This window comes from Phasianus colchicus, chromosome 7, assembly GCF_987193195.1.
Source record: "Phasianus colchicus chromosome 7, bPhaCol1.hap1.1, whole genome shotgun sequence".
Lineage (NCBI taxonomy): Eukaryota > Metazoa > Chordata > Aves > Galliformes > Phasianidae > Phasianus > Phasianus colchicus.
In genome coordinates this window covers 20,338,291-20,362,070 of record NC_143442.1, presented here as the reverse complement: position 1 = coordinate 20,362,070, position 23,780 = coordinate 20,338,291, and the positions used below count along the sequence as shown (strand labels likewise).

Here is a 23,780-nt window from a genome sequence, read left to right as displayed (position 1 = left end):
ACAGGTTTTGAAGTAAAAGTGTTTTATTTTCTGTAGGGAATGCAAGACAACTGCATAAATACCAAGTAATGCATGTGCAGAGGTGACTGGCTGTGCTCAGGCTGTGCCAGGAGGAGCATGAGGTGTGCGGCAGGGCTTTGGCCGCTTGGCCCGTTCCTGCTGCTGTGTGAAACCCTGCTGGCTGTTGGCCAGTCTTGGGGCTGCCTTTGTTCCTCCTCCTGGGGCTGGAAGAACTGAGGCAGGGTGTACAAAGTGTAACTTGAAGCTCAGCTTTCCTTTTTGCATAATGTCCTAACTTGCCTTTCTGAGCAGTACTCACTGCAGGTGAAGGAGTGCCTGCTGTAGGGGGCTCCATCCTTTTTCTCAAACCTTCTCCCTCACGTGCTGCTGCTGAAGTGAAATAGATGTGACTTAGAGAGGCCAGACTTAGAGAGGCCACACATTAACTGTGTGGCTCTGCTGGGGCAAGGAGTCTGTATGACTGCACTGGTTACAACTGAGAAAAAGTCACTGGAACTTGTTGATTGAACTTGAATTTCTTATAACAAGATGACACAATTTGGGCAGGCTTCTTGTTTTACTAGTTAAAGCTTTTACTGAGGGAAGAAGGAGAGATATGCAAAGGTAGTTCAAGATATTCTCTCTATCTACAAATAAAAATGAAAGTAGCTTACAGTTGAGAACAATTAGAAGACTCTTCCAGTATTAACTCTGCTGTGATGGGACATGAGAAGGTCGTGAACAAAACCTAAAGCCTTGCTGAGCGACTATCCTGTAATAGATTTTCTTTTCCCAATTGGTGGCTCTGATATGGATGTGATTATTTTAACGTTTGCATTTCACCATTATGGTTAAACTGATAAACCATTAGCAATAATTGTACTGAGATGAAATTTCTTGCATCTTCTTTTTAAGCTACTAGCTATCTAAAGAATTGATTTATACTCTGATCTTTTCTTACGTTTTCCTCATGATGTTGTTCTTGGAATATATGTTTAAGCAAGGATGAGGAGAGAACAGAAGTGACTTTTTAAAATACTCTCATGTCCTTTCCAAGGATGGGATTCTTTTCTTTTGTCATATGATATTTGCGATTGAAATTCAGTGAATTGCAGTCAAGTTCTGCTAAGGGTGAATAAAGATGGCTAAGTCTGAACCTAAAGTAATCAGTATTATATTTATAAAAACAAAAAGCAAACAACCTCCCCTTTCCCTTTTTGAGTACTGAATGACATCAATACCTGTGGCTTAGAAAAGGAGTAATTTAATTGATCATTTACAAATACACGTTCTTGTGTAAAAAGGGAGAATGTTTCCTGGTAGTTGATTTGTCCTGTACTGAAACAAAACAACACCCTATGCTTGCTTAGATAAAATTGTTTTTCTTCCCTGCATGTTTTCACTCTGAGTGGTTTTGAGTATTAATGGCATGCAATTGCATTCTGTGAGTAAATAATTGGAGGCATTTGTTACGTGTATATATTTTCTTTTATTCAGAAGCTTTTAACGTCTCACTGTTATTCATAGGAGCTGGGAAGGACAATGTGAGCACATAGTCGGGTGCAGGTGCCCCTCCAGCCCAGTCTGCCAGGCAGCTTGTCAAGCATCTTGCTTGCTAAGCCTCAACAGGGTTTTAGTTATTAACACAAGGAAAGAACATCCAGAATTACGTAATAATTTGGTTTTAATGAAACCTTCTTTCAGACACTTCAGAAGATAGGTGCATCATTGTTCTGATCTTCCTGACAGGCTGTGCAGACAGAAATATTTCACAGCTACCCATAGGCTTGTTGTAGAGGGAAATGTTCTTGCTTTGTGTTGAATGAGGGGAATCAGCCTGGTCCAGGAGCATGGTGACAGTCAGTGGGGCCTGGCCAGGATTTTGTACATCTGTAGTGTGATTTCCTAGAGTGGTGCTAATATTTTGTACTAGAGTAAGGAAAATGTGACTGTTTGCAAACTTGGTTAGAGACATAAAAACTTCTTTGCTGGAAAGGTTTCTTTTGGGCTACTACAGCTATGGGAAACCAGAACGTTAAATTTGGTGGAATTTAATATGTTGATCCCCAGTTTAACACAGAAAAACTTCTCATTTCACTTGAAAACTAGTGCAGGTTTATTTTTTTTTCCGTTTTAAGCTTAGTTTTGGGGAAAAAATGGCTGTTCTTTGTTTTAGAATGAGTGTAATTATGTAGAAGTTCATTATTTCTGCATTATACGAGCACTGCATGGAAATATTTCCGTGTAACTAGAATGAAATATTCAGCATGTTTAAAAAGAAAGGGTCTTTTGGAATCCTTTGGTAAGGGAAAAATTATTCCTGTGATGCAGTTAGAATGCATAAATCAGTCTCATATGTACAGTATGCCCCCAGTTTTGATATCGTGATGGAATGAGCAGACAAGAAAGCAGGACATGTGCATGTCAGCGTGAGGGGGAATGCAGATGGGGAGCGAGGCAGCATTTCCCTGGAATGTAAATGGCACTAAAGGCCCCTCCTAGGAGGGGATATTGTATGTAATATTACCAACCAAATAGTGCTGAGAGCTGAAAGCCAGTAACTGAAAGCACACTGTGAAGAAACAGACAATTTTAGTAACTCAGAAAACATTTTTAAGGCTAATAATTGACAAACCACAAAGAAAGTTATCTTGTTATCAGGGATCTGATTTTTTTTTTTATCAGAATCAAAAGCCCAGTCAAAAGTAATCCATCTTTGGTTCACTAACCTGCCTTTTCTTAGCTGTACTGCCTATTGGATTCTCTAAAGCAAAGGAGTTTATGTTTGTGTGTACTATTAAATAAAGGATGGAATAGAAGCTTAAGTCTTACAGCTCTTAGGGAGTTCCTGTCTTCTGCAGTGAGCATCTCTTAAAGCTTCAGAAAATGATTTCATAGAAACAAAGTACTTGAAAAATCAGTGTTGAGTAAACACTAGCTTGTTGGTAATGAAATGTGGCCTCTTTTCATACGGTACTTCCCCCCCTCCTTTTTTAAATGGGAAAGTCTCCTGTTGACTTACAGTGGATTTCTAACCTTCTTGAAGTTTGTCTGTGAGATTTTTGTAAGCTCTGAACATCAGGGTTTTCCTGCCAAACAAAAGTGAAAGTATCCAAGATGGATAACATTTACTTTTTCTTTCTTTCTGTATTACACTGTCTTAGATGATACTGAATGTTTTTTACTCCCGATCAAATTTAGGTTAGAACATTTCATTATGTAAAATTATATATAAGGTATTCTTTGTCAGGGTTAGTAATCAAGGAAAAAAATGAGCAATGGGGTACATCTTCATGACAAAGTTAAACTGATTAGAAATCATAGGGTTACTGAAAAATAGGACGCAACGTTTAAGAGATGTTTTCCATCAGGTTCTTCTATCTATCAGGTGAAGTGGAGCAGTGATGCAGAGTCTGCTAGGGCACGACAGTTACCTGCCCTGTAGCTCACTCCTTGCAGCCCTCTTTGCGGTGGTTAAGAGTGCAGGCAATGAGGGGCATGTAACCCATGAGCTGGCAGTGGTGTTTGACCCTGAGTGCTGGGGCTGCTTGTACCTACTGCCAGAGGTGTCTGTTCTTAAATGTTGTGTATGCCTTCCTCTTATCCACTGAGCCTTCCTCATGTCCTTTGACATTTGCTTGCTTTTGTCAGCTTGTTTTCATCTAATGTGGAGAAAAATCAGTGTTGTAATTCAGCAGTTTCTGTTTAGAGAATCTACAAGAAACCCTAAAGTAATACCAGATATTGCCCACGTCCAAACTAAATGATGCATGATAACATTTAGCTTTTGAAGGAAAAAAAAGCAAGGAATCTTGTTAAAGTAATTGGATGAAGGTTTTAGTATATCTATAAGTGTTGATGAAAAAGGACATGCTTGAAATTGTAGAATAATAAGAAAAGACTGCTAGAAGTTTTGAGTGTGGTGATCAGTGCGGAGATTTTCTTTTGGAGAATTTTTTTGAAAGCCAGATGGTTATAGGATAGGCAGAATGAAAATTCTCTCTAAGGTGACTTTTAGGTTTATTTTATCAAGAGAATAAAATCACTATCAAACCAGACCTCAAATGAAAGATGATGCGTGCTGAGCTAGCAACCAAGACAGTGTTTTTCAGAGCCTTTTCTGACTGAGTTTAAGAGTTTATATCATAGCCTGTTCTAAAATAAAAAATAAAAAAAAAATAAAAAAAATTGGTAGGGGTGATGTTTAAGGTAGTGTTCAGGTAAAAGGAACATACTGGTATTGATTATTTCTCATTCTGAAATGTTTGGATTTCAGATGCCTCTTTTTTTTACTTGAGTAGGTGGTGTTTTCAGATACATGCTTCCCTGCAAAAGGGCAATTTCTGTTGGGCTGCCTGACTTCATTGTTGCACTATACAGGTGTGACATTCGCATGTAGAGACCTGCAGACCTTCAGAATTTTGAGCAGTCCTTTATGTAAGCCCTGCTTTTGGATTTCAAAACAAAAACCTCTAGATGGATGTACGTACTGTTGCCAGCTTATAGCTATCAGGAGATGGGTGCTTTGCCGTCTATTGGGTGGTGGCCATGTGTTGGGACTTGTGCGCTGTCCTGCTCCTGTTTGAAAGCCCCCAAATACCTATGGCTGTGTGCCAAACTTTATGGAATGCCTGACCCTTTTATTACTAACCATCAACGAATTCACGGTTCAACGTATACCCATTTAGTAATCGTGAAGTTATGGTGGAAGTTAATGCACCTTTATATGTCCTGTAATTTGAAAAATTTTAATGTTAAATAAAAAAGAAAAATAATGGGAGAAGTATCTATAGAAACAGGTGAAGAGTGGTAGGATACAAATAGAGGGTTAAAAATCAGAAGGGATTTTCATGTGAAAGTATCGATGCATGCATTTTTAGGTTTCTTTAGGTGCTACTATTAATACTTACTATGAAATAGGATGTAATAAATAGAAGTTGGGTTTAAAAAGAGCATGGAAAGGGAATTGCTGCTGTTTTTGAATTGTAATTTAACTGCGAAACATAAAACAATTATCTGACAAAGTGTGCAGCTGAGGTGATGCTCGCTGCCAAGCAGAGCACTTAGGAGGACACGGCATGTGTCTTGGCAGCTGTCTTCTCGCTGAGGCCCATGGCAGCATGGCTACAGCTAGGCCTGTGCTCCGCCGCTTGGCCTGCCAGGAGCCTAGTGCGTGCCGGTGACTGAATGTGTCTCTCTGCCATGATAGTAGCAGAAGTTCTTGCTGAACCTCTGCATAAATGAGGATGGAATGTAAGCGGTTGAATGTTTGCAAATGCTGAGCCCTGCTTAGGGGTGCAGCGGTCTGCAGTAGCAGTGCTTGTCCTGTGTGAACCGCATGGTGAAAAGGTGGTCCCTGAACCACTTCCCCAGCCGTGCATCCCTTAGCTGGGCATTTTTAGTTGGCAAAATGCTGCAATTTCAAAGCGCTTAGTTGAGGTTTTTAACGTTGTCAACAAAAAGGTTTGTAGCAAACTGTTTCTTATGCTACTGTACTTTATAACATCTTTGTCTTTTTCTATCATTAAGAAAAGTGTTTCTGTAATGTTAATTAGCTAGTAACTGCTGTTTTCGGTGTGCTTTAATTACCGTATGTTGCTTGATTATATGTTATGAAATAAACTTAAGGTTATCCTAGATTGTTAAATGGTGAGCTAATATGTAACTACTGTGCTTAAGGTGAGGTTTTTTAGATATGGCACTAGGAATATTGGGAGGAGGAGTAGCTGGAAATGCAGCCTCATTCTTGAGCATTTGTAGACAATATCAGGAATCGCCTCCTCAATTTTAAAATTACTATTTACAAGAAATATCTGGTAAAATACTTTGAATCATAATTGTGCGTAATCATAAGAAAGATTGTAAAGACAAAACTCTTGGTTGATTTACGTATGTATTACTAATAGGCATCCTTTTCTGACAGTCTAATTGTACAATCCAAGATACTTATCATTTACTATCACTTAAGAATTTTTTGAAATGCTCCTGTTAAAATACGTTTTGTAATAGGTACGTTACAAGTAGATAAATTACATACGTGTACCTCTGACTGTGCATGAGTAACATTGCAGTGGTAGCTGTACTTTTTAATTAGCAAATTTTTAAATAACTTTGTGTTCCTAGGTAGTTTTACATTCAATTTCAGGTAGAACAGTGAAGCTTATACTTAAAGATTTATGATGTTTGTTTAACAGTTATTATTAAAAATACCAAAACTTTTTAGATGACTTAAAGCTTCTGATAATGTAAATTTGAGGTTTTTTACATATTCAAATTAAAAAGTTGAGAAACTTTTTGAGCAGAATTTTTGATATTGTTAAATTTTTTCTATAACTACTTTATCTCCTGTAGAAAGTTATTTTAAGTAATTTTCATATTAGCCACTGATAGAACTGATCTAACACTGAAAACCACTATGAATTTTAATATTGTTCACGTGCTTTAATCTCTGTTCTTTGCAGGCAGAGGTGCTTTTGAATTCTCAGGAGCTCTTTTCCCTCGCGTTTCTTTCTCTCATTGCTAGAATAGAATCAGTAATTGTTTCAGTTAATTGTACACAGAAATAAACAGCTTACAATTTTAGCTGATGTATGACTTCGTTTTCTTCTCTATATCTGAAATTTTAGCTTTATTCCTAGTTAAATTTTGTGCTTATGTTAACATCCTTTCAGTTCTTCAAGAACTTCAGTGTAGGAAGCTGTATAATTCGGATCATGAGCTAGCTTTGAAAATCCTGCAGTGTATGTATGAAGACAAATCCTGTACTGTGCCTGTTTTTTCTCCGAAGATTTTCATCATTTCTTTGAAAGAAATGTTTTCAAAACAACTTCTCAAAAGATACCGGCTCAAAATAAACAACTGGTTAATAAGTTACTATATTTAAGATCTTCTTGTTGGTTTGTTTTTGTGTTTTAATTTTTCTCTCGAAGAGTCAAAGTAGAGTAGCAGTATGGCCAAACAATATCAGTACATAGAAGGGTGAGGTTGGCTGGGGGTTGATTGGTAGTTTTTTCCCTGTAGCCTAGTAAAATGTGGCATTTTAAGTGCTGTAAGAAAGGATAAGAATTGTGGATGCTGTCTCAGTTAACTGACTGCTTAGGAACTCTGCATATGCACTTCTTTGATCTTAGAAAATAATAGCATTAAGTGTTCTTACTTCCACAAAGATTGTAAGGGAAATTAACAGCTATGTTAGACTTTATTTTACTGTTTATAATAGATCACTGGAGCTTTGATACAGGTGGATCCTTAATGTTGCTTATTTTAAAAGTAATACCTATTGCCATAGTTGCTGTCTTAAGTCTCACTGTCAAGCCATTAAGTAGTGATTAAAAATATGTATATTGTTTACCGACTAAACTGACTGCAGATCCTTTTAAATACTATTGGTGGCGATTTTTTTATAGGGAAAGCTCTTAGTCTCTGGAATTCTGTAGCCATCAGATATCTTGTCTGTGTATTTAGTGATTTTTCAGTACTGCATTTTGATGCTTTGTACTTTGTTGATAATGTAGTTGCAAGAATAAGGTATTTCTAGAGTTAACCGTACAGGGTTGCATCTGGGGGTAAGAAAGAGCATCTTTTGTCTTTGGGAAAAGGAAGAAATTTTACAGAGTGATGTTACTAAGATGATAAAGTATAACTGAGATTTGAATTTGCTTTCAATTTCAGGTTGATTATAAAATATAAGTGAAAAGACTTAAAGCTGCTGTATCCCTAATAGCGCTTGTGATTATTTAACATTTAAGTGATTGAAAATGTTTCTTTCAACAGAAAGAATTGCGTTTGGGAATTGGGAGGGAAAAAACTTTAAATCTCCCTCTGATTATGATTATCAAACTGAGCTTTGTTTCAAGATCTTAACTGATGCTATGCTTTCATAATTTAATTGGTATTTATTTTCTCAGATTTGATTTTGTTAGAAGGTGTCTGTGACAAACTGGATCCATCAATAAGTAACTTACTTACAGCATTATTGTACTCAGTTGTGAGAAGTTTAATTGCAGTTTGCTCCCATCATTTTTCATGACAGCTGTTGAAAATAATGTGATAAGATTGGATTTATAGCGACTTCAGGAAGCAGATATTTGTTCAAAAGCAGTCGGGAGTGCAAAGATCCATGCCAATATTCAGAATTCATATTTCCCTTGAATGGAAGGTTGTGATAAAATGGTACATGGTGTGTTTTCATTGCCTGTTGAAAGACTTTCATGCAGTTAAAATAAGCATTTTGATGGTGGTTGAATTAAGAGTTTTTGTCAGTCTCTTCTCATCATGGATGATTAGACTAAAACGTCTGCTTGTCTTGACTTGAGATCACCACAGCTTCAGATAACATGCTTTGTGATTGAAGGTCGAAATATTTTGAATTCTAATAGGCTGCCAGATGAATTGCTTGAAATAGACTGTAAAATTTCAAGGCTTCCTTTTCCATCTGCTGTGAAAAGAACCATTGGGAATGGTTGAGCTTGATGATCATAGAATTACGGGATGGTGATTCTAAAACCCTCAAAGGGAAGTTGCTATGGAGATCTAGTTCCAAACTGTGAAATGATTCACCTCTGAAAGGCTTCAGGGTCTGAGAAGCTGAACACATCATTGTTCAGGTGGTCATTGGTTAGGAAATTGCTGGTGCCTGTGTAATCAGCACTCCTGTGGTAGTTAACGATCTAAAAAGGTTTGTTCTGAATGATGTGGGACAACAGCAATGTGCATAAGATGGCTTCTCTCAATCATAGTTTGCTCAGCCTGGTGCTTGTAAAAATACAGTGAGCTAAATGGCAGAGAAATGAACTGCTTCGTTGGGAAAGTCTTTTAAAAACAACATTTTTTCCTGTGATGGGTTTGACATTTGAAGCAAATGGAGAAGAACTGTTTCAGCTTAAAAAGCGGTGTTTAGATGTTGCAGAAGTATCACATTTATATATTTATTTTGCAGGGAGCAGAATGGTGGGGCTCTGTATTTGTGATTGTTTGCAGATTAAAGGAGCAGGACTGTTGGAAACGGCAGATTTCTACCAATTCACGCCTTGGGAGCATAATGAAGTAGCCTCAATATGCTGATAGTTCTCCCATCCCGTGTTCGGGCCTACCAACTGTTCTGCTTAAACATCTACAGAAAATAAGAAGCACTCCCTATGTCCAGGATTAAAACTAATCAAAGTGTATGTTTTCCTTCATAGTTTTTAACTTAAGCGAGGCTCTTTAGGATAGCATAAGAAAATGAACAGAAACTACTTGCCATATACATGCATAGAGCACATGATTGCCAAACATTGCTAAAATCAGTGAGCCGATTCTTAAATTCCTCAACAACTTAAAAGTACACTAATATTTAATGTGCATTTTCAAGAAAGGCAGAAGGTACGTGCTCAGTGTACAAGTAATTACTGTCTGGAGTTATCTCATTCTATATAAAATATGTTTGACCATATGAGATTCAGACAGGAAGAGAAATTTGTTATATTCACTGCACATCTGTTCAATATCATCTCTTATCATAGGTTTTCTTAATGGAATTGTGTAAAGGCAATGCCACTGGCTACTAGATGGTGCCAGATAGTTGCAGAACTGAAATGTTCCACAGCGTAGTTGTTGTTGAAATAAAGGCTTACTAGGAAGAAAAGCAAATCCTTGAACGTTCAGGATTTCTTCTTTGAAATAATGTACAAAAAAGTGAGTTTTTCACTTTCCATGGAGTAAGTCTATACAAGCAGTACGCTTAGTTTTGTTGAAAAGTAGTTATTGTATATGAAAAATACTGTATGAAGAACAAGGAGTTTCTGAAACAGCCAATGATTTTTTTTGTTTGTTTTCAATTCTGTTAATATAAGCGAAGTAGGCACAACTCTGAAAATTAAATTTGATATACAGAAGAGATATCTGGATGAACTGTCTTAACATTACATGTGTTATGTTCTGAATGTGGACTGGAATGTCCAGAAGGAAAGGTGTATGATAAGGCACGTTTTTATACAGTAAACTGAATGATAAACGTTTTGCTTTTTTGTTTTTGAATGGCACTGATCAAACAATTTTTGCTTGCTTAAGTCTTCATCACCCATCGTTTTTGTTATAATTCAGTTGGCCTTTCCTTAGGTTATGTTTACTCCTCTTCCCTTCCATTGTGTACAAAGATCCTCAAAAGATAAACGTTCAGATACATAGAATAAAAAGTTTTGTCAGCATGTCATAAATTGAGCTTGCAACTTCTTATAAATGCTGTTCTTAAAAAAAAAAAAAAAAAAAAAGCAGCTACTCTGTTTATAGACTAGTCATTGTTTGGCTACAGGTTGCCTTTTCCACTGTGCTAAATTCTGTAATTTTTTGATAGCATTTTGTAAGGCACTGCATGAAAGTTTGACACTTCTGTAGTACTCTTGTTTTATTGTAACAACAGTATAATTTTAAGTTTCAGAATATTTGGGAACTGCTTAGATAACTAAGCTTTTGTAGCTGAAATTTTTTCCTTACTGAGTTTTGTCTAGGTATTTATGTAACTTAAGATTACTTCAAACATTTTTGAAGAGAAGTTGCTTCATTTGAAATAATTTTTCAGTAATTCTTTATACTTTTCACCGTGGGTTCCAGGAGGTTTGTAATTTTATGTTCTGTGCTGAAATGAGCTGTTCATTCTCTATTCATTATGTTACAAAGAGTAATAACACTCCAACATGTTGAGGACTGCAGAACTGCATGGACTTTGCAGTGTTAAGGATCCAAAGTGCTTTGGGAGGAGTCATGGTAACCGCTATGCGGTGCTGTACCAAACCAACAGGAACTTGAAGGCTCAAATGTTTTTAGATATCTGCATGAGTGGTAAAAATCAGTCTGTGACCCAAATGAACTACCCATGGGTAAGTAGAATATATATCTGGTCATTTGAGGATAAGTAGAGTTGCCCTGTGGGTTGCTTGTTGGTGTTTGTGACTTACCAAGTAATGTTGTCTTAAAAATTCAATTGTTAGTAATTAGATCTTGTTATGGTGACTCCCAGGAATTCCAGTTCAGCCTGACTGTTTAGAGATTGACACGTTCATACAGAGAAGCCCTAAGAGACTGACCTTCAGTCAGCAAAAGTGCGTAATGTGTATCATGGAGGTGGTGAAGGTAATGCGAATGTGCACTTAGGAACCATTTTTTGTACATTGTAGATGACATCAAATCACAAATATGTGAGTTCCAGTCTGTTCTTGAGTAGAAACATTGTCTTCTGTGAGAGGTCTGCAAATGTGGCTCCCAGAGGTGTGTAAGAAGCTGTCCAAAGGTTTGTAAGAGGACCTTTCCAAGTGTGCTGTCTTTTTTTTTTTTTTTTTGGATGATGCTGTTGTGAATGCTGAGTAGGGAGGGTGATGCTGTGGAGACTCTCCCTCGCTACTGTTTATTTTTCTTTTCAAGGCTTTAACTCACAGAGAAATGAAATGTTGCTGAGCTCAGGCTGACAAGAGTACTCATCAAAGATTAGCATTCTTCAGTCTTTTGTTTTTTGGAAATTTTGGAGTGACCTAGGCTAGATTCCAGGCTTCCCTTTTTCCGACTAGCACAGTCATGTTTTGGAAAAATACGAGCAGAGTCTATTTCTTCCTATAGAATCCTCTTAATTTGTGTGGTGTGACATCTATCTCACAGTTTTACTTCGAGTGCTGCCTTTCCTAAAGTCTTACAACAATGAATCCATGCAAATTACTGCATGACGTGATCTTGAACAAAGTGTCTTGCAACGTGTTTGTCCCAAACATTTCTTGGTGGACAGTGCAGTGATAGTATTTCAAATATGTGATCACGGGCAATAAGAGTGAGCCCTCTGCAAATGGAGGCACAAAGGGCTCCAAGATTATTCCTTCAGCTTTCAAATAATGTTCTTTACCCAGTGCGACCAAGTTGATAGCAAATCTCAGCAGGTAGAAGGATTTGCCTGTGGAGTGTTGACTACATCCCAGTGGTGCTAGGATGAAAGAGCAATGGCAAGTAAACACATTTTACATCAGAAATAAATCACTAATATTTGTCACAGGTTTCCAAGGATATGGCCTCTGGAGCAGGTTATTATAGATAAGCTCGGTGGAACTACTTTCTTGGTAACAACTTTTCTCTGTTAAAGTTGCTTCCACTAGGAACCAAATTCTGGTTTCCTCTGCAAACTTACACATCCTTAAATGAATTGCTTTGCTTCAGGTTTTCCTCCGGAGGTTGTAATTCTCATCCCTGACTCGGTGAAGTACCTACTTGACAAGTACTTTTATGCAAATATAAATTCTTTGTGTGCTCAAGAAGTTGATACTGCAGTCATTTATAATCCTGTATTGCTGCTACATGCTCTCATTGTGTGTGTCCCTGTGCAGAAATAGACTTGCCTTTTTTTGATACTCCCAATAGGTTTGATATTGAAAGGACTGCTATTCAACTGTGATTTCAGACTTTTGGGGAGGGGATCTAACTTTGCACCCCCCTGACTGGTGCAGTATTAGGGCTCAGCAGGGGAAATGTAGCCGCTAGTCTTTTGTTATGGGTAAGTAACGAATTTGAGTCCTAATACCGTACCAGTCGGGAGAGCCTAAAGCAGCTGCTTTTACTGTCCCGTGTCTGTACAGACATATGGTGTGCATAAACTATAACCTTGTGTTCAAAGTAATTAATGCTACGGCTAATATTCTGAACTGTTTTTCTGTTACTGGAAATCAGCTGAACTTGAGAATAAAAACAAGTGTTTTTAATAGAAATTAAAACCTATTCTTGTATTTCTGCAGTGCAGGTAAAACAAAGTAATTATTGCTATGGTGTCTGCTTGCATTTTAAATACGTTTATACATATTATTTTTTACAAAAATCTAGTTAACTTTAAAATATGTAAGTTTTCTTGTCATTTAGGGTTCTGTGAAGCTGATCATCAAGAGGGTTGCAAATCATTGGCGGTTTCTATTTTCAGAGTTCCACATCCCAGAGTAATTTGCTTTAATTTCACCCAATTTAACCTATACTTCACACCATCACCATTCAGCTTTAATAGCTATGTTCTATGCATAAGAAAAGCAGATAAATGTCCACAATTAGACTGTGAGTGATTACAACTAGTTAGGGCTTTATGAAGACAAAACTTAAAGGGCTGTGGCACAAAACAAAGCCACAGAAGATATCTGAAAAAATTCTTTCTTCAGAAGTCAAGGTTTACTGCAGCATTTTGTTTAAGTTTTTTTTTGTAGTTGATTTTGCTTATGTTGAAGATGTAGGCAGGTGCATCTTGAACTGAAAATTGCTCTGCTTAAGGAATATTAGGTTTGTGTTACAGGTGATTAATTTTACTTGAAATTAGCTTGCGAGGGAAAACGTGCTAAACCTACTTTATTTGTTGGTTCTTTATTAATGCTTGTTGCATTTAAGAATCTGTAAAATATGTTGACTCAGACAGTGTTCTTTTGCCCTTCTAATTGTGAGTATGCATAGTAAAATGTGTTGCCAACGAAGTTTAATAATGTTAAATGTACCTCCATTAGAAATGGTGGTATCTTTTTTTACCATTTAAGTCTTCATAATATTGAGGATAATGTCAGACAAACTAAAGTAGAGACATTATTTACAATTTCATGTTTTTGACATCTGTGGTCTTGTTTTGTTTGATACTCACAAAAATATCCTGCTTCTAAGCCCCCACTCAAGGTACTCTGTTTTGTTTCATTTTGTACGCTCCTCAATTCCTACCGCAGTGAAATGCTGGATAGGTGTTACTGCTCATTTATTTCAGGGCTTATAACAGGGTACATATCCATATTGTGATGTATGTACTGTGATGAGCAACTCTTTTTGATAATAGTCATTGAATGTATGCTTGCGAGGAAGTGCAAGCATCAATTATTCTCTTGATCTATTTTTTGGTGGTGTTATTAAACATTCTTTGATAGCTTACTGACAAAAAAAAAGGCTGTTTGTTACCCTAAATACTGATGGGAGTTTCAGCTTGTGATGCAGTTCAGATTCTGATCAAGTTATGAATATCCCTCTTAATTATAACATAGCATAAACCAATGCAGTTACTTACCTTTCACAGATGAATAAAAGACACCAAAATGCTGTTATGTGGAACTTAGTATTTGCCAAATATTTTGTTCAATTTTGTTTTAAGGATAAGAGTAATTAAAGAAATGAAGCAACTGACGTATCAAGTATAAATTAATCTTGGAGATATTAATTAATTTCCATAATTGCAATTAGAACTGGAATAAAATATGTCTTGTAGTATTCTTTTGATTTGTATTTTAGCATTTTAGTAGCAGCTTGGAGCAAATAGGAACAATAAAGTTCAGGCTATAGGCAGCTTTGTTTTTGCATCAAACTAGTATGATATGCTATATCATAAAACTTTCAGTCCAATCAGCAACTACATTTAAATACTGCAAATTGTGGCAGCAAAACAATAATTCTGCTGATTAGCCCCTTTCCATTTCTTGTAAGTGAGCTGTTTATGCTGTTGAGTACCTTTTGAAAAAAGAAAAAGCCAAAACAGCCTTGATTAGTCAAGGAGTAATTGGATGACTTGATTTTAGCAAGAGAATGAATTGGTTGATGATAGCCTGTAACTAAGTGTAGTGGTTCTGTTCAGATGAATACATAACATACAGTCATCAGATCTTGACAGGTATAACATAAGCAATGCAAAAATCTTGGGAGGCTGAGAGGTAAATTTTGTCAAAGAATTTTGAAGCTGATTCTTGAAAGAAATGGAAAGAAACGTGCATGCCATTAGATGATACTGTTGAAAATGTGACTGTTATTACTTCTGAGCCGTATACATATTTATCTGCTATTACTTTTGCATGTGAAGAAGAAATGATGCAGCCTGTGGCCTCACTGCTGCCAGGACCTGGCAGATAGGCAGATCCTATGCCTCACCACTACAAGACCAGTCTGGCTTCCACATCTCCAGGCAGGCATCCTATTTTCCCATCCTTAGTTGTCCTGCGTCACTTGGAAGCAAAGCACAGAACCAACTGTCACTGCATTACTTCTTCAACGTGTCTTTAAAACTATTTTTTCCCTCCTAGTATTACATTTGAACACCTGTAAATAGGTGTCATCACTAACTGGGTACTCCAAAGAGATCTGCACTTGCAAAGCTCCCTGGCTGTTGGAAAAGGACCTGCACTGCCTGATGGCACTGTGGGCGCAGCCAGCCCAAATAAGTCAGCCGGGGGCAAGTCCCCACAACTGAGGAATCCTTTATGCTTGGGCCTGCTGGCAGCTGAAGAGGGTGCTGGGTAGCTGGCAGTGGGGATTTCCAAGCTCCCCCTTTCTAGTAACTTTGTAGTTAAGCTTAATATAGTCTTTTGTAAAATCCTTGCCTTGTTCGGGTAGCGGTTCCTGCATGCCACTAAAATATTACAGGAATTTACCACAGGAGACTTGCTTACAGCAAGCTTCATGTTTTCAACTCTATGGCCCTTGTTCTTTTACGCCAAAGGAAGTGGGAGGGGTTTGCCTTTCAAGCTCAAATGCAGATTCATTGGTGTTTTCGGGGGATATTTTGAAAAAAGGCTCCTTGCTAGGATAACTGAAGAAAGAGGTGAATATCTTCAACTTCATTTGAAAGGGTGATAAACCTTTAATAAAAATATACTTCTGGTGGGGCACACTAGACACCGGAGAACTCATAATCCATTCCACAAATTACTGACTATGGTTTCCCACGTACTTTCCTATATGGCTGTGCATTTTGCTTTGATCAATATCCTGTTCTTACTCACATACTTCAGACTTTCCAGAATTGTTTCCTCCCACCCTGTCCACTCTGCCCTTCTCATTATAAATGCATTTGGGGAAGATCATTGTCATTTGCTGATTGTTTATTTTCTTCCGCTCAAAGGTTTCAATTGGGGCTTTTAATTTTTGAGATGTTTCTTTTGAAACTTTCTCGAGCAAACCTGTTTTGTGCACTTATTTTTTCCTACCTCTGAGGTAAACCAATTCCTTTTCTTTGTAGAATAGAATACTGGCATTTCCCAGAGAGCATAAAACCGTTTGAAGCAGACTTGCATTCCTAGCTGCTGTTTTTCACTTTAGGAGCCAGCTTCCTTAAAACCCAAACAGTCCACTCACTTTTTATTTTTATAGTTGTAAATATGGGATCTTGAGCGCAGAGCTTTTCTTTTGACTTTTACAGTGTTTTTTTTGTTTGTTGTTGTTTTTTGTTTTTTTGTTCTTACGACCACTAAATGCAGCAAGAAGATGTGAACAACTTGAGAATGTGCTATTTAGATGGCAGGTGTACACTTTTTTCTTGCTACAGGGATGAAATATGAACTTTTTCCTTTTTTAGACAGCTAAATACTCTTTATCTTTTGAGAAAGCTGTGTTGGTAGAAGAGTTTTTGATTGCTGTGGTTACATTTTATTTTATTTTTTATTCAGTAAATCCCTTGTGAATCTGAACAGATCTGTAGAATGCTATTTTCTTGTTTGTGTGCACCCAGACATCCCATGTCCCATTGCAGACTGCTGTGCACAAACAGGGTTTATGGAAGATGACTATTATATTCCTTGTTCCTTGCTTTGTACTGGTCTGAGTTAGTGTGGCATGTTTTCATTTGACAGAGCAGACTGTTCTCCCATTGCAGCCAGTCTCAGGATTGCATCTGTTGCAGAGGTGCTTTTCTTTGTACCAGGGGACTCCAGGATCATTCTTGGAGAGTGACAGCTGATGGGCAAGGAGGGAGCTTCCCCTCAATGCTGTTTTAAAGGCTTTTTGTGTATTTGTCTGAAAATGATTTTGATGTTTGACTGCCAGCAACATTTTAAACCTGTGTACAGTCTGTTTTGATGGTGAAATCTTTATTGCTAAAACCACTACTTTCAGTAAGTTAGAAAGGAAACCAAAGTTTAAGATATGTGTGACAATGAAAAATCTTAGCTGTCTGTCAGTTAAGGAGTTGTTTGTAGTTCAGCTTTCTTCCTATCTTACAGGTAGTACAAAAATTACCTTTTTTTCCTTGCAAAAAAGCAATTTATTTTCATTTTGCTAATATTTAAATATAGTTATCATAATGACTTATTTCTGAGACATATATTTAACGTTACAGGTTAAGTGCACAAATACTCTGAAAGTGGTTCCAGGAATAAGTAATAAACTGTTCATATTTTTGTTTTTAAAATATTTATAGATTTTTTTTTAATGGTTTTTATCTGATAATTTAAACCCTAGTTGAATTATTTTGCCACGTTGTCTTCAGAAGGGCATGAAGTCAGCACACATGCTTCAGTAATATCTGGTTGTTTTACCCTTATGTTTCCAGTTGGCAATTTGAAATTATGGCTTCAACTGCACTTTAAATATGTGATAATAGCATGTGTTTCTAATAAGGGCCAGCACCATTTTGTTCAGATAGTGTGAATGGTTGTCACTCATATATGACAAATGCACCTTCATCTGCTTCTTTGATGGCCCCCTAAAAACCATACCCTCAAATCAGGCCGATGAAATTAGCTGCTGTGTAAATTGTGTGTCTGAGTGGTTCATTATCTAATCACCGTCACAACCACAGTGATAAAGTAGATTGAAACAGGGAAGAGGTCTGCCAGATGATTTCAGGCCTTTTTTTTTCCTAAACCCCGTTTCCCTTGGAAACGCTAAGAGTCATTCAGAACTTCAGAATTCTTTGTCTAGAACTTCTTTTTTTCTTAATGCATAAAATTGGTTAGCCAGTGAGGGTTGCCAGGATGATTTGTAAGGTTTTCTTTCCATGAGTCATTTACTGTATGTGCTAAAATGTTCTACAGTTTTGAATTTGGCTGCTGTGTCTGCTACTGGTAGGTAAGATACCATTAGATACAGTGATACCAATTTTCAGAAAAGTGCTTTAGTCTGTTCGTATTAGAAAAAACTCTTAAAGATGGCTTAATCATAGACTCATAGAATGGCTTACGTTGGAAGGGACCTTAAAGATCATGTAGTTCCAACTCCCCTGCTGTGGGCAGAGTTGCCAGCCACTAGATGAGGCTGCCCAGAGTCCCATTCAGCCTGGACATAAGTGCTCTCCTGAAATGGCATAATGCTGTGCTTTGTATCTATGTGTATGAATTTTTGTATTTGTGAGTTTATACATAAATTAACAATCTAAAGCTGTATAGTATAAAATATTGCCTCTAATGCTTGTGTACAGTCAGTAAGCCGGACTGCTGACTTGACTTTTTCATTGCAAACTCTTGTTATTCTTGATAATCTGTTTTAAATTCTGTCTTGTTGGCTTAGTACATAAATTTTCTCTTGTTTTAGGAGCATTTGAAGATGATGATATCACTCACGTGGAAGGAAGTGTAGATCCTGTTCGAGACATTGAAATAATACATGAGGAACTTAGACTTAAAGATGAAGAACTGATCACTCAGAGTATAGACAAGCTAGAAAAAGTAGCTGTGAGAGGAGGAGACAAGAAGTTGAAACCTGAATATGTGAGTATAAAAGTAGATAATTTATTGCTGTCTGCACTGAATTCAAATTTTTGTATTGTTGGATTTTGCTAATGATTTCCCACATGCATAATACAAAACTCTACTGCTATTTTTGTGCGTCTTTTAGTGTAAATAAGTATTGAATTTTTTTTTTAAAGCTTAAAGTTTCAATTATAAAAGTCGTTGGAATAGAATAGAATGGCTAAGGTTAGAAGGGACCTTAAACCAAGCCCCCTGCCAAGATGGGGTGGCGTGGGGGTAACTGTAATTTTCTTGCTGACAGCTTATTTTATTAGAGTTGCCAGTGCTTCACCAAACTTAGATCAGGGGTTTAGTCATGATTCAAAGTCTAGCAGTCACTTCCAAATTACTCTTGCTATTAAGTTCCACTCTGATACCAGTATTCCTAGCGTCTCTACCAAGTGAATGTACCTTCTTAATCTGATTGTACTATTGTGTTTTTTGTGCATGTTAACTTCAACTAGCAGTCTTCGTTTCATTTTTGAATGTAATTGTGGAAATCTGTTTAAATGAGCTCAATTATCACAGGGTAACAATGGTGTTTTTTTGTAGGTTAGAAATATAATTATCAGCTTTAAGTATATTTTTGCAAATTATTATTTTACTGCCACTTGACTTTTTAGTCAACTAGAGTTTGTGGGTAATCTAGTTATTAATTTTTCTTTATTTCATGAAATTACATATAGCACCAGAAATATCTTTAGAAAAGAGTATTCTCTAATTATTACAACAGCATATCAATATGAGAACAAGCTATTTATGCTTGGTAATTATGAAGTGAAAAATACTGGTTTATCCTATATTTTTTTAGATAGCAATTAATAAAAAAAATTGTCACATCAGTGCTGATATTTTAGTTTATTAATATTGAAGTGCACTGGGTTTTTTTTTTTGGCCCTAGCTAGTCTTGAGCATTGAACAGAATCTGAAATCGAATATCCCTCTCCATGATGCAGTGATAAAAAGCACTTCCTTGGTAGTTTCCGTTGGTGAAGAACTAGTCTTTGTCTGGCTTTAGAAGTGTTCTATTCCTTGATTGGTGTAGGTGAGAAAAAAACAGCTAACACTGGACCATTTGAAGTCTTTCATAAAAGCACAGAGAGAATCAGTTGTGCTTCCCTTCAGGTCACCTGACATATCAACGTGTTTTGAGAACATGTGGGCAGTGATTTCTGTCTTTCATATGTAGTTGCATCTGCTTAGAGGAACACTGCAACTTAAGCCTACAGTTTCAAATAGCATCTTGCATTTTTAAATTTATCTTAGAGACGAGCAAAAATCTTGTCCATAGTAAATTCCAAGTTCGGACAGAGGCTATATTTTGCTTTAAGATGAGAAAATGAAAACAAGGTAGGTATAATGCTGTTCTGCCCAAATTGGTGAGCTCCTCTTGCTTACTTCCTTGTGCAGTCACCTCTGGAAAAAAACCTGTTTCTCACAATGGAAACGTTTTTGTCCAGATTTTAAGTGTGCTTGTCTGAATAATTCTTTCTGTGCCAAAAAAGGATTCAACAGGTTTTGGTTTTTTTTTTGATGTCAGGAAGATGTAATCAAAGTGCATTTAGAATTCTCAATGTCATCATGTAACCCTAATGGATAGGTACAGTTACTGCTGCATAACAGACCTATTCTTACTCATTTTATAGCTACAGGAAGTTGGCATGTGCTTAAAAACAGAAAACATCAGATTATTCAAAAATGAAGAGAGACAGTAAATTAAAATCTCAAATCTAGAAACGCAATTTAAATCAATTAGAACTTTAACATCTCCATTATTAGTTGATCTCTACTCAGCTTTTGTTTCTTACCCTTTTCTTTGCCTCTCCCTTCAATCTCCTAACCATTATTTAATTTGTAGTTCAACTGTCAAAATGACTTTGTCATTTTGTGTTTGTAATTTAGACTTCCTGTCATTCCTTAGGGGATTTTAGCCATTCTTTGTGATCACAAGAAAACGTGAGGTTTTGAAGTTGCATTGCTCTGCCAGTTCTAACCTCAGTAACAGCTGTTACACTTGGCCAGTTTCAGCTGAGTTTGTCAACAACAATAGAGGTTTCAAAGGTATTAAATTCTTTTGTTTCATGGAAATGGGTGACTGAACAGAAGGGAAAGGCGCAAATAAAATTCTTCTGTGGAGACAAAGGCTGCAAGTAGGAACTCTGCTCTCTAGAGTCACCAGAGAATCTTCCCAGGGAAGTGCTGTGGAGCATCAGGTCTTTTGAGTCCTGCTGATCTTGGATCTCCTTCTTCGTCTTCCTTTGTGACTTGTATGCTTGAATTGTAAGGTGGGCAGTAGACCTTAGTAAAAAGGACATTTTTAAGGTAAAGGTCTGTGAAAGATCTGTCTGGTTGATTTTCTTTTCCCAGTAAATCAGTCTTTAGGCCTCATTATGCATTTCCTACCAATAGACTTGTGCAGTTGTGAGATCATAACAGCAAGTCTCTGACTTTTCCATCTTCTGGATGAGTTCACTTGGATTTTCAGTTACTGGGTTGTGATTAGCTCCTCTACAGCTTTTCTTGTCTTTTTTTCTTTTACTGTTTTGCATTGCAGAGAAGGCCTGTGCTTACACTTAAATACTGGCCTGCAGAATTAACTGCAGTTAATGACTTCCTTATGGTTTCCTTTCACTGTATATGTGATTGGTGGGGGTAAAAAAAAAAACTATAACAAGTAAAACAGTTAAAGATTACAGTTCCCTGTACATTCCCTGTACATTCCCCAATGTAAGGTCTTTAAAGGACCTGAAAGGATGTTGCAGCAAGGAAGGTGTCTGTCTCTTTTCTCAGGTAACAGTGGGTAGAACACAAGGAAATGGTCTGAAGTTGTGCCAGGGGAGATTTGGATTGTATATTTGGAAGAATTTATTTGTGGAAAGGGCTGCCTATGGCAGTAGTGGAGTCCCTGGTGATGTATAAGAGATGTGATTTATTGGTAGAACTTGGTAACTGAGGTTTATGATTGGACTTGATGATCTTGAAGGTCTTTTCCAACTTAGATAATTCTGTGATTCTGTGTATTTTGTGCTTCCTCTTTCTAGGACAGAAAAGTCATTGAGACAATAGTGTAGAGTGGATTAAGGGCTTTTTTTTCTAACAGTTTGCCTACATAAATTGGGAGAGAATGGAAACCTTCTCAAGATTTGCCTTTTTTACATGATACAACATCAAAATGCTAGACATTGCTAATATTCTCTTTCTGCAACAGAGGTTCACAACAAACAGCTGTTTTCTGAGTGCTCATAGTCATTTTCCCTTTCAGGAAAACTGGGCAATTAAAAAAGGAAAAACTTGATATTTCCAGGTAGCGTGGGTTTTTTTCTTCTATAATTTTCTCATCCTTTTTGGAGGAATTTTAAGGTACCTGAGAATTTCTTAAGAGTTTTAACTGAGGAAAGTTTTGAAAGTTCTGTGTTTCATTCAAATAAAAATACCAAAAGCTTTCTTAACTATATCGCTTTCAGACCTTCTACTTGCTTTCTTTCCCCAGTTGAACAGAAACATCTAGCACTTGAATTGCATTTTTCATTTCTTTCCACTTTTTTAGAACCCTTTGAAATCTATTGAAGAAAAATGCTATATAAGGTTAGGGAAGGAAGAAGAAGGTGAGGGAAGAAAAGAAATAGTACTGAGCTTAGTTGAGCTTGTTTTTCCTTTAGTTGTTTGCTGAATATAACAATAAGCTTAGCATGAAAGCTATGGAAAAGTTACTGATTTCAGAGAGACTATAATCTCTGTGTGACCTATGTAAACTTACTGTTGCTATCAAAGGGGATTTCAGTATGTGCTTCGTGAAACCTAATTGAAAGTAGAAGTCATTCTTCTAATGTCATAAATATGAATTGTCTGCTTTGTCAGTAAGCCTCCATAGCTGTAACTCCATAGTTTGAAATCAGTAAAAGCTTTCCCCCTTCTGGGTGGGGAAAAAACAGAACAGAAGAAATTGTCTGTCTGTATCAGCCGGGAATTCTTAAATCTGATATTTTTATTCGATTGCCTGCCTTCTCACACCTCTGCTCAGATTTGTTAATTATAATTTTTTCTTCACATAAGCCCACGTTGTATACAGTCGGTAAGTTCACCTTTGTGCGATGACCTGGCTTTGCTATTGAATACAGTGTTAACTGTTAGCACTGTCTCTCACAGAATTGATTTCTCAATCCCCTGTCAGCAGAAATAAAGTAGCCAACTGCTGTTAAGGAGCCATCAATGAAATAATTTTCAAGTTCTACTTAAAAATCAATGACACAATATGGTCCAAGATCAGCAATATGTACTGTTGACACAGGCTTGGAATAGCTTCCTTTACACTCGCATTTTTGCGTTTTGCAAGTGTTCTCAGTCTACTTAGAAATGATTACCTGCTTTTACTAAGAATACTGTTCTTTCAGACTCGATGTATCTTTATGTAATATTTTGACTATGACCTTCTAACAAGGTACTGTAGAACAAAAATATTTCTGATATTTTTGTGTACTACTGTAGCATGAATATAACTTCAGAAAGCCAATGAGTAGCTTTGATTTTATCTTTTTGGTGCTGGTTTCTGCAGAGATATGAGAAAGAAGTTGAATTAAACTTCATTGTTGTTAGCTTATTCATCTGTCATTTTGGGTGGCAGGAGATTTCAAAGGAAAGTTGAGGTATCTTTTATATTTATAGATCTTGTTTTAAATATATATTTATATATGTGTGTATATATATGATTTATGGGATTTTCAGTCCTGGAGATGGAGATCTTCAAGTTAATACAATATAATACAGTTAAGTGAACATTATTACAGGATTCTCTTCCATTACCCTTCCTGCATGATTCAATTCTAGTCCTTAGAGATTGACCCACTGCAATTGATAGCTATTCATTCATCCCTTTGTTAGTGCTCCAAATCTTGAATTCCAGCACAGAATAATTTGTGGTGGTAATAGTATTGTGATTTATATATCTGACCACAAGAATATTATTTATAGTTCAGTTCACACAGACTGTTGACTTCAGTGATACGAAGACAAAATCTTTAGGTCAGTATCAGTGCCTGCAGTGTTTGAGCTTCCAATTTTCAGTTGAAAGGCAGCTTTTACAATAGGTCAGTATCAATGTCCGCTGCATTTGAACTTCCAGTTTTCAGTTCAAAGGATGCTTTTGTAAGTTCTGCAAGACGTCTGAATTCTGTCGCTAAAGTGTGTCAACTTGAAAATTAGGTTAGTTTTTGAAACTGAACACAGTTTTTAAGAGCAAAAGTAATTGCAATTATGTAAATAAAGATGCCTTTTCATGTCTTTGTATCAGTACCATTTAATGCAGAAGAACTACATCAAGCTTTGCTT

At 36.8% G+C, this 23,780-nt stretch overlaps 1 protein-coding gene across 1 annotated transcript in view; it reads left to right on the top strand.

The window, feature by feature from the left end:
* The window catches only part of OLA1 (Obg like ATPase 1), an 86,217-nt gene that overhangs the window by 18,330 nt on the left and 44,107 nt on the right, over positions 1-23,780 (top strand). Inside the window, exon 5 of the mRNA XM_031599452.2 lies at positions 18,259-18,434. Coding sequence (XP_031455312.1) covers positions 18,259-18,434 — 176 coding nt within the window. The remainder of the gene's footprint in view (positions 1-18,258; positions 18,435-23,780) is intronic.